The sequence below is a fragment of the Tinamus guttatus genome, unplaced genomic scaffold, assembly GCF_059628265.1.
Source record: "Tinamus guttatus ecotype Peru unplaced genomic scaffold, ASM5962826v1 Tinamus_guttatus_pri_ptg000366l, whole genome shotgun sequence".
Taxonomy (NCBI): Eukaryota; Metazoa; Chordata; class Aves; order Tinamiformes; family Tinamidae; genus Tinamus; species Tinamus guttatus.
The window spans coordinates 90,859-102,517 of NW_028288900.1; the positions used below are offsets into that span (position 1 = coordinate 90,859).

Genomic DNA, 11,659 nt, shown 5'->3' on the forward strand with positions numbered 1-11,659 from the left:
CATCCCCAAGACTCATGTAGCCCCGCACTCGGTTTCAGCTGAAAAAAAAGCAACATGCAAAGAATGTTTTGTGGGTTTTTGAGAAAACTGTTTTTTTTTTTTTTTTTTTTTTTTTTTTTTTACTTCAAGTGGTTTAACAAGTTGTAATAGCGAATGCCATATTCTGTACGTCCCAATCCGTTTGTATGCCCTCTCACACGCAGGTGCATACATGCACATGCAAACACATGTACATCTTGTGGGGAAAATGTATGTGCATTGGAGAATAGGCATATCTTGGTTGTGCTGTAGAAAGGAAAACAGTGAAGCAGCAACCAGCACAGAGGGGCTGTCATGGCATAGCAGCCCTTACCTACCGCCAGCTTGGCATCAATACACTGAAGAAAAACAGCAGTGTATGATTTTAGTTAGCTTCTCCCCGGTCTTTGCTTGACAGATGGATGAACAGTTTCTGCAAAGCTCTCATCTGTTTGCTCGTGGGCTTCTTTGACTCTGTGAATTTATTATTAATGTACCAAATTATGTTACTTGTATCAGGGGTCAGCTCATCATTTATAGTTTCTTATACATGGAAATAAATCCTACTACTGGGACAGACCACTCAGTCCTTGGTGCTGCTAATACAGTGCCTTGCACTTCCTTTCATCTAGTGCTTTTATAATTGTTATTTTTGCTCTTTATGAAACTTCAGTATGCTTTGAAAACTAATATCCAGGAAACATCACATATGGGGCTCAGTGAAGATTGCATTGAAGAAAATAAACTAATTAAGAAAGGAAGAGAAATATTGTCTCCATATTTAAATAGAGGTGACAAAGACGTTGAAAGACTGCAGGTTTAGGAAATTTGACTTTTTGGAGAAAGGTATTTGTTATGTAGGGATTTTTGTTGTCAATTGTTTTTTGTTTTTTTTTTTTGTTTTTGTTTTAAATGCACTGAGTCTTATCTATGCAAGTTGCTGTGATTAAAAAGGAGCCATATGTATAGGAAGAAATATTTTGTAAGGTGAAACGGGAGCTAGCAAAGTGCTCCCATCTGGTGCTGATGAGATTTCCAGGTACAGTGAATCATTCAGGCAAGGAAGCCTGTGCTGACATTTTAAACTTTTTATTACACCAGGGACATTGGTTACATTACAATAAGAAAGTAGGGTCATCTTAATGTGGTTCAGTTCAAAGCTTTGAAAATAGTTTTTATTTGAAAGGTTTGAAGTAAGCAGTTTTGATCCTTCTGCCGCATGAACATTTTAGTCCTTGAAAGAAGTGGCAGCTGAGCTGCTGTGCCCTCTCCATTTCCAGCCCCCCTCTCTAAACAAAGATTTCTTTTTAATAAAACAGATCAGAAGGCAAGGTGGCTGGAAACTGTTTTGTGAGTGTCTCTCTCATTTGGAAGATGCTGTATAACATGTGCTGTCCTGACCTTTGATTTTTCTTTTTAAAAGGATTTTAAAACCATGTAGTGCTTGTCCTTAGATGTGCTTATTACAGAATTCAGCGATGTTCCCTGAACACCTAAAGTCATAATCTAGCCTGAACTATTTCCCCTGGCAATATTACAAGAAGCTTTGACTTTGCATAAAGTCTTTGAAAACCATATTTGAGGATAACATTCCAACTTCATGCTCTCTCTGCTCGGTGAATGACAAAATCCTCTTTGATGTGCATTTTCATAGCCTCTACCCCTCTCTTTCACATGCGAATGGATGATAATAAGAATTGATCCGTGTTGGCTTTTGGTTTTCATAGGATGCACTGCCATCTCCTTAGATAGTCTGTCTCTTGAATTTCCTATTTTGCTAAAGTTTTGTTTTTGTTTGTAGTGCCAGGCCCCATCCCTGCCAAGTCAGTGAAGGGAACTCCTTTTGAAGATAAGATCTTCCTCAACTGGAAGGAACCCATGGATCCGAATGGCATCATTACTCAGTACGAGGTAAGAGCACAGCCCCCGAGCGTGCTGTAGAGCTGGGAGAAGGAGAAAGGTGGCTCATGGTGGGTGTCTACGCTCTGTTGGCAGGCTGCTAAATTATATGCTACTACCAGTTAGAGAGGACTGGAATTCCCTAGTGACTAGGATTTCGAAACTCATAATTACGATGCAAATGTTGGCTGACCTTGTCAAATAGCTTTAGCATCTGAGTGTAACGAATGTTACAATCCATGCGTGAGATGCTAATTTTAAAAGCCTGTGTTATTAATATATAACCTTGCAGAGCCATGGCAGCCATGATCTATGGAATTTATTTGTTGGAGGGAAAGGTTGCACAAAAAGTAAGAAAATGATTAGATCTGATACTAGATTTTTAGGCTTTACAAGATATTTAGGAATCAATTGTCAAGAAAACACGTGCATATATTCTGTTTAGAAAGTATTTAATGTATGAGTCTCCTGGGGACCTATGCAGGAGACTGGAAGGAAATATTTTAAAAAAAAACAAATTGAAGAGCAGCACCAAGATAGCTATGTAGCCAGGTGAACATATGACTTTTTTCTCCTTCCCATCTGAACTAACTTAATCATACTGTGATGAAAACTGCAACAAAATTGGAGGAATTATTATTTCTACAGGTCAGCTATAGCAGTATACGATCATTTGATCCGGCAGTTCCAGTTGCAGGGCCTCCGCAAACGGTGTCAAAGCTGTGGAACAGCACACACCACGTCTTCTCACACCTGCACCCTGGTACCACCTACCAGTTCTTTATCCGCGCGAGCACCGTCAAAGGGTTCGGACCAGCAACCACAATCAATGTCACAACCAACATTTCAGGTAAGTAAATAAAAAAGGTAATAAACAAGGGCAGGAGGAGGGGAGAATGTTCACTGATTTTACAAGCTTTTTTTGGTAAGACTTAAAAAATGAGGTGATTTAAAAGAAAAAGCCTATTGTGTTCTGAAAATAGTTTTAACATTAGCAAAATTATTTTGAGGGCATTTTCCTGACGGGAGTTAGGAAATCATCAAGTGGAAACTGTGAGCCCATAGTTTTTGAATGTTTGATTTTGTATAATACTCTGTTTTCAAAGATTTCGAAGTGTTTTACAAACCTTAACTAATTGAGACTTATAGCACTCTATAAATTACTAAGTATTAGGTTTGTTTTGCAGAGATGCAGAAAATGAACTGACTCAAGGTGACACCACTTTACAGCAAGCAGCTGTAATTGGGAGGTTGGCAGGAAGTCTGAATCCGCTACCAGACTCATATAGATCTGCTTCTTCACGCTTTTATTCCGTTTTCTTGCTTTATGCTGGGCAATTGTATAGTGTCACTCTGCACAACTGATACTTTTTACAAAGCAATGTGTACATTTGTGCACACATCACAAGATTGATGCTTCACACAAATGTACTGAAAATTTTAGGAAATGAAAGACACATGGAATGTTTTAGTATTTTTATTTTGTTGAATTTCTGTGTTGTTTTCAAAGAATAAACTGATAGCTTATGTAAGTAATAGCAGTAGTTAAGTCGGTGCTGTATCTGGAGATTCTGCTAATATGACAGCGAGACATAATGACTCCAGAACTTGGCAGATAGTGGAGAAGGAAGTCATTTAAAACCACGAACAGCACCAAGCATGCTATTTTGCTTATTACCCACCATAAGGAGACTTAAATTTTCATAGAAAGAGAGATTAATAGTGTATCGGAATATATCTAACATTTCTGTGGGAAACCCTACTGACATAGTCACCTTACCAGGTTTCCAAAAATATTCACATGAGTCAAAATGTGAGAAAACTTAAAGTGCAACTTCCTACATTGAAGAATACAGCAAATTAAAATCTATGGTTGTTGCTGCCTGGAACAATCGATGGGATTCCATCCTGGAGTATTAGGTTTTCCTCCCCCAACCCATTCCACAGAAAAACGTGACTAAAAACCTAACATTTCTTTTCCCTGAGCAATTAGACTATTTTGAAATCTAGTATTTTATTTTGATTTTTGTCATGAGCTTCTGTTTCCTCATGCTAAATTCTAGATGGCAAACTCTTGGAGAACGTCAGGAGTTGATAATGGCAATGTAGATTGCATACATGTCATCTTACTATGCAGTTGATCCTCTTTGTAGGGAAAAACTGTAACTGTGTGTAATATCTTGATAATATGTTTGTTGGCCAGCCATATCTCTGTTTTGAGAAATAAGCACCTCAACATGTTTGGATTACTTAGAGTTACAGCGTATTCAGATTTCCTCAAATATGTTCTTTCTTTCCAGCCAGAAATTTTGGGCGTTTGATATGTATTTCCAGAATCTAGTCTGCTGCATTTCCCAGACACAGCATGAGGCCATATTAATTGTATTAAAATACAATTAATACTAGGGAAGCTTCAAAGTGGGCTATGGCATTCTTCTTATCTGAATTTCACCCTGTTATTTTTCATCTTGCTTTATCACAAACTGTTGTCTAATATCGCTCTGCACAACTGATACTTTTTACAATGTATGATTTTCTGGAAGCTCTTTATTTTAATGAGGAGTGAAGAAATTCCTTTTAACCAAACTGGCAAGTGATTAGCATGATTGCAGTGACCATGGTGTACTACTTAGTAATTAATAATTGCAAATTTTGTAAATAACAAGATTCCCTGAAATTAGAACAAAATTTTTGTGTGTCTGGGATTTGGACTAATGAAGCACTGCTTTTAACCTTTCATTGCTCTTCTATCTATTGATATATTATCTTCAAGTTATGATAGCTTAAATGATTGGCATCCTGCTAGTAAAGTTATTTGGTGTTCATTTTAAAATACAGTGGTATCATCGATAAACTATAAGGGTGCATCGACATGCTAAAAAAATGCAGTACGTTTTGAAGCTTTTTGAAAGTTAGCTTTCAACAGAAATCTTATTTTTTGAATCATGGAAAATCCTCCTTCTTTCCTTGCACTAGAGATGACATTAGCAATAGAGTTGCCATTAATGGCTGTGATGGTCTTTCAGCATCAGAGTAAAGTTAGGTAGCTGAAAATATCAGCTACCCCAGCCATCCAACTTGCAACAAATATTGCTGCCCTGAAGACCTAACAGCCTTTCCACTAGAAAATTAGTTTCTGAATACTTCTAGTTTGGGTTTGTTGTGGGCGATTTTTTAAGACCCTTGGCTGGGTTGTGAACAGATCTGTCATCCTGGTTAGAACAGGAAGGAGAAATGGGCCTGGGAACAGACTCACTCGTCTAATGTTAATCCACAGATGCACATCTGTTACTGCTTAGTTCTCCTGCAGTGCAGTAGGTATTGGTCTGGTGTCTCTTGTCAGCTAAAATGAGACACGAAAGGTGCCTAAATTGCTGGGGAATCCAAAATGCAAGAAGCGGAGGTGGATTTTGAAGACAGTGAATATACTTGCTTGAAAGGTACACAGAAAGAGGCAAAAATGGGATTTTATTGTTTCAGGTTTCCCTTTGCAGTCACCTCCTCCCTCTATTTCTATCCTTTAAAACACCTGTCTAGCTTAATAGGTTAATGATTGGAGTGAGCATAGTTCAGGATAGGGGTTATCAGTTGCTCGCGGCGTCTCAGTTATGCGCTACTGAAACGTTGTGCCTGGAAAATTGTTAAAAAGACTCAAACTTGATGAAGATCGTGACTTTGTGCAGTTCTGTGAACAATCAAAATCTCATGAAAATTCCAAATGTTTTCACTGATTTCTCATTCTTTTCCTTGATGCTCACCTTGAATCAGCTCCCACCTTACCGGATTATGAAGGAGTCGATGCATCTCTCAATGAAACTGCGACCACAATAACTGTACTATTGAGACCAGCACAGGCCAAAGGTGCCCCTATCAGGTAAAAATAAAAACATGCAAAAGATTCTGCATTTGGTCATATGTTGCTTAACAAGGCTGTTCACTTCCAAGCAATATTCCTTCGCCATTACTGTCGTTATCCAGCCTGAGCCTACCAATAGACCTGTAATTAATAAGAGAAGGTTCTGTATGGTTTTTAAAGATATGCATGCCTTGAATCATCTAACTGTCTGTCCTGTTTGATTTAAGGGCCCCAGGATCACCCCCTATTCATTATCACTTCATTTTACTTTCTCTTGGTGTCACTGAAATATGAGGTTGAAAGGTATTTATCAGAAAGTGGATTTGAAAATTCCTGGAGAGGAATCTCCAGGACTTCAAATCAGCTATTTTATAGCATATATGTATATTTGGAAAATTGGAAGCTCAGAAGAAATGGCAGAATAATAGTGATGAATACAAACTGTTTGACCTTTCTTCTCTTGGGGTGCTTCTTATTAAAAATTACATAGCAAGCTATTAAATTTTATTTGGCATGTCTCATAATCACATTAAAATGTTTCATTCATGTTAACTTTGAGGGGTGTTTCCCTTTCTACTCTCTATAGAGAGAGAATTTAATTCTGTTTGCAAAGAATAATCCACATCCTGTTCTTTACTTCTACTTGTTAGTGCAAAGTGTTTGTGATGTTATTTGATTTCCTTTGTTTTGCTGATGCTGCTGCATCAGGAAGATTCAGCCACAGGACGCATTAACTGGGGGTTAATTAACTGCAGAGTATTGGAACATTTTCATGCTCTTAGCCTGTGACATTTCGGAGAAACACAGGCTAATGCATTTCATCCTGTGTTATGTAAGTCACTTATGGCTCAGCTGATGTTAAGTAGTGTGCCTAAGCCCTAAAGTATAGGAAAATAAACTGATTCTCATCTCTATTTTTATTAAGTGGACTGTATGTTTTACCTGGGTATCACGGGGTTGAGTCACATTCCCATAGTCATTTTTCTGTACCTACTCTACATTGTCTTATAGGTCAATATTTCAGCTTTTCAGGTACCTGAGTACACAGACACTTGAGCATAAGGAGGTTTCATTTGAGAGAGCATTATGACCAAGCATATGACCAAGTTATTTATTTTTATTCCATGTTAAGTGATCATCCAGATTCACCTCCTTTATAGGAGATATTGAATTTTTATATTCATAAATAAATTTGTAAGCCCATATATCATTAGTTTCTGGAAGATTACCCAAGAGGAAATTTAAGGGTTTTGTTTGTTTTTGTTTTATTTTGTTTTGTTTGGTGTGAGGAATGCTAAAATGCTGCACTGAGTGCAGTCCTTAAATTCCTAAACAAGGGCTTGTGTGGAGCTGGTACAGTAGAAACCAGACCTGTGATCTGAAAATGCACCCAAGTTATGCAGCTGCTTAAACTCACTGCTCTTCTGTATGAGCTTTTAAAATGTTCCAGGTATATAGTTACTGGCCATATCCCAAACTGTTCCTGTTCAAGAAATACACTGCCTATTTCTAATCGGGACCAAAGAGGGTGAATTTCCCATCCTAGGTTTTTGCCCTGAGGGGGTTTCTGTCACAGACTGGTCAAGTGACAGGATGTCACTAGACTCTGGCACCTCCAGTCTACTTGCCAGAAAGTCAGTGACAGCAGAGCAAACCGGTACCAGGACACTTCACGTCTCAACACCTTCTTTACAGCCTCCTCAGTCACACAACCTCACTTCGTCATTGAGACTAAGGGAGAAAGGATGTGAATGAAGTTATCTGATAGTTTAACAGAGATAGTTGGATAGAGTATTAGTAACTAGTGTTTTGATTAAATTTTCCAAGATGTAAGTGTCTGTCTTTCTATCTCTCTTCCTTCCTTTCCACTTTAACTATTTCCTAAGAGATTATTCCATGAAATTACTAATATGTGGAGGGCAAGGAAATAAATCCTACACCATAACCAGAGAGCTGAGCTTTATTCTTAAAACAAATACCGTAATGAATTTGCAGATAGTTTTAGCACTCAATTAGATTAGAGAGTGGACATCTCTGTGTTAAACTAGAGACAACATGCACTATCCAGAGACTATCATGGAGCTCTTGAGACTATCATGGAGACTTGATCTAATGGAGGTGCTCTCCAGACAGTATGTGGAAAGGGGTTCGCTGTGCGCAGAAGAAGAACCAGAATTAAAACCAGAGTTATATTATGGCCCTCATGAGTTGTTAGTCTTACAGCCATATTCATTTTATATATAAAATACACTCTGTTCAGTAAAACATTATTCTTATAAATACTTAGCTAACACTAAGAGGGTAAAAAGAATGATGTATTTCTTGCCTGAGAGGTAAGATTTGACCTCTAGTATAAAAATGGGGGAGAGTAATGCTTCATATACAAACAATATAGTTCTATTCTACATTCCTAGCTTGTGTACTTTGTATACTCATAACAAGTGCCCCAGGAGCAAAGCCAGCTAGGAAAGATTTTTTGGAGGTTATTTTTCAGCAGCAGAGCACAGTGTACTGATATGATATAGAACAGGCAGATACTGTATAAAATTACAGTTTATATATGCATTTTACATACTTAAATGAAAAAAAAAAAACAGAAAAGGAGTATAAAAGTTTTTTTCTTTCAGAGTATTGCCAAATGCTGTTAATGCATATAGTGTGTTGGTTACTGTCAAGGGGTGTAGCCAAACCACAAAATAAAAAAGGTTAGTTTTCAACGTGCATCAAAGCTGTGTGAAAACCTTTCTCTCCTCATCAAAACAAAGTCATCTCTCTTTCTCTGCACAAATGTCAAAGTAATTATGGAATAAAGAAATTAAAAACTGTAGCTCACATTGAGGATTCTATCCGACTGAAGCTGCAGAAAAGCAAGCCAGCCAATTTCATTGCTTTTATGACCATCATTCATGGTTTGGATTGGTTTTCAGGTTAAACAATGATCTTAATCCAGAAAGACTCTGAAAATCAAGGCTATGACCCACAGCTGTTTTATCCTTTACTGCAAAGGAGACGGATGCTCCAGGCATGTGTGTAGGGCCTTACCTTGTCCCCTTTGCTGAAGTTATTCGTGCTGCAGTCTGTTACATTTCAGCAGCATCTCTAAAGGGGAGAGAAATGTAGCCTCTGAAATCCACTGAAATCCTGAATTGATTCAATGGGTTTCACTAAACTTTACGACCACTTTTAGCAAAACTTCACTCCAGCCACTCTCCAGTGGTGTTTCCACAACATGCCTATCCTTACATCGTAAGGAGAGTTACAAGGAAGGTGGAAGGAAATGTGTCTCCATGCCTGCTTCTGTGACCGAGTAGAGAAGGGACTCAAGTCTTGGTTTCTAACATCAAGCTGAGGAAGCTGTCTTACTGAAGAGGTTTATTTGTACGTTGGCCTCTAAATCCCTCAAGCTGTAGACGGTTAAAGGCTCACTTTGTCTCATAGCAGTAGGCTTGTATTAAAACAAACAAACAAACAGAAAGCTTGTAGTCTGGTACTACTTTGCTTTTACAAACAGGATTATGCTGTGCTCAGGTTTTATTGTACCTCAGCATTAAGACAGCTCCCAGGAAACTGATGCTCCTTAACCCACATGAAAGCTATGGGTGGCTGTCAATCTCTTCTTTAAGGCACTCCATGCCACTGTCACCACGATTGCAAACATGGTGATAATCATATCTCGCCTGTCAAATGTTAGTGTGCAATCTGTGGTTTTCTTTATGACCTCCTGAAGTTTCAAACCAAATTACAAGCTAGAAATACAAAGGGAGGCTGAGCTGGGTGGCTCAGGCTTATCGTGAAGTGTGTGCTGTGCCTATATCACTCTAGTGGAGCAGGTCCCCATCAGGGGCATCAGGGATTCCTTTGAAGATATGATTTGTCACTGCACTTTTTCTGAAGGAACCCAAGGGAGCACCAGCAAAACAATCAATCATGTGCATCCTGTTTTCAAATTCTACTGCATATACAAATTATGAAGAGCTTAGTCCAGAATGTTAGAATAAGTTATTTTAGAATGACTTTTCAGTAATGAAACATATTTCCTATTTGTTTGGGAATGTGCTTCCTATGACCCTATATGCATACTCGGTCTGTTTTCATTTTACGACAAGCCTAATTCTGTGGACTACAGCTGGGAGAAACTAAAACGTACTGGTCAGTTGGACCTCCAGGAGCTCAGCTTGTACCTTGGGTTGTTGGTCAGTCTGGCACATGTCGAAGGAGAGGGTGCTACATCTTTGCTGCACATGTGGATGGAAATCTCCATCTGGAATTCTGGTCAGAATAAGGCCCATGTACGAACAATATGTGTTCACCACTACCATGTCTGTTTGAAAGACTGTCTTTTTAGGGATGTAAGAAAAGAAGGGGTTAAGATTGGTTGGCAGGGTCTTTTTAGGTTATTCTTGATCATTTTTATCAACAGGGAGGCCATGTGCAGGTTTTCTTAAGTAAAGAGAAACATTTTGACATCAAAGAAGTAATTTATTCATGCCAAATCTCAATTCAAGAGCCTGCTAATTTTTCAACACTTTCTCCACTTTCTTGGCAATCTTAGACAACTCTCTGGAGTTTATGATCACAATTTATGTAATGGGTCCTGGTATTTGTATTACTCTTTACAATAGTTCAAGATTTTTTACAGTCATCTAGCAAAAGGAAGATCGTCATCCAGGTTTTCCAACCCTCTCTCTTTCTCTCTCATTTGCTCCTCCTTTTGGTGAACTGCAAGAACTTTGACTTCTTTTTTTTCACATCTTATACTAGAGTGTCCTTTGCTAACACTGTTATGTGTAGATAGAGTAACAAGGTTGCTTTGGAACCACTAATATGTTAGCAAATGAATTTAAGCAGATGGCATCAGAAAGATCCCCTTATATAAGTGACTTTATTCCTATATGCCTTATTGGCCTATAATGGGTGTATGAAAAATATTGCCAGAGCCCCTTTTCAAAGAGGTTAGATTCTACTTCTATATAAACAATACTGCTTGTAAATTTTTTAAAATACCTATTTGGAGCCTTTGAAAATTTCCTTTTTTTTTTTTTTTTTTTTTTTTTTTTTACTAATTACAAAACAAAATTTATTTAGGATGAATGGTATTTTCCTTAACTAAAAATAATATCATTGCAGATAGCTAACATTAGGCATATTTGTTTCCCTTCTTCCACATTTTGTAGTGTTTTAAAGATTAGGGCCCAAAAAGTGTTAATTTGGAAGACTTTTTTTTTTAAATGAGACCACATTTAAATTATGAAAGTTGCTCCATTTGAAAAGAATTTTGGAACATTCACATTTTACTGAGGCCTTCTGCTTAAAATTGTGCCGTACATTATTCAGAAAATGCTGCAATATTTTCAAAGAATGCTATTAAAAGAGACTTGTCTAATATTTACTTTTTCTCAGTGGCTTCATCTTTTATTTTCAGCTTGTTTTGATCTTTGAAAAGATGTAAAAGATATATAGACTTTTTTTTTTTTTTTAATAGGCTACCTCATTTAGTCCCTATAAAATGGGAGGAAGGGGAGGAGGTGATAAGCTTGGTTTTGAATCCATGGTAAATCTCAGCTTTTGAGCTGAATGGCAGACCAGTATATTCCAGCGGATGATTGCCTCAGACACGTGTGAATACTGCCCTGTCCTTCCGCTCTCCCTGCTGGCTTTATTCGTGTAAGCTGGCAGGATATTGCAGATGACAAGTTTCCTGCTCTCCTGGCGCTTCAGAGAGCAGAATTTGTGTCAATCTGAGTCTTTTGGCAGCTCGCAAGAAAATGACTGCAGAATGGCTGGACTAAAGACAGTGCTTGTGTTCCCAGCACGCTGAATTGGTTGGCTGCCCGGGCCAGAGCGGCGATCTTAACCATGTCTGGTTTCAGGCATCTCTGGCACACC

At 38.1% G+C, this 11,659-nt stretch overlaps 1 protein-coding gene across 1 annotated transcript in view; it reads left to right on the forward strand.

The window, feature by feature from the left end:
• Nucleotides 1-11,659, forward strand: part of PTPRK (protein tyrosine phosphatase receptor type K) — a gene marked incomplete at its 5' end in the record, with an annotated part of 159,971 nt that overhangs the window by 76,524 nt on the left and 71,788 nt on the right. The window contains 3 exons of the mRNA XM_088530310.1: nucleotides 1,820-1,929; nucleotides 2,566-2,767; nucleotides 5,686-5,791. Of these exons, the coding sequence (XP_088386436.1) occupies nucleotides 1,820-1,929; nucleotides 2,566-2,767; nucleotides 5,686-5,791 (418 nt within the window). The remainder of the gene's footprint in view (nucleotides 1-1,819; nucleotides 1,930-2,565; nucleotides 2,768-5,685; nucleotides 5,792-11,659) is intronic.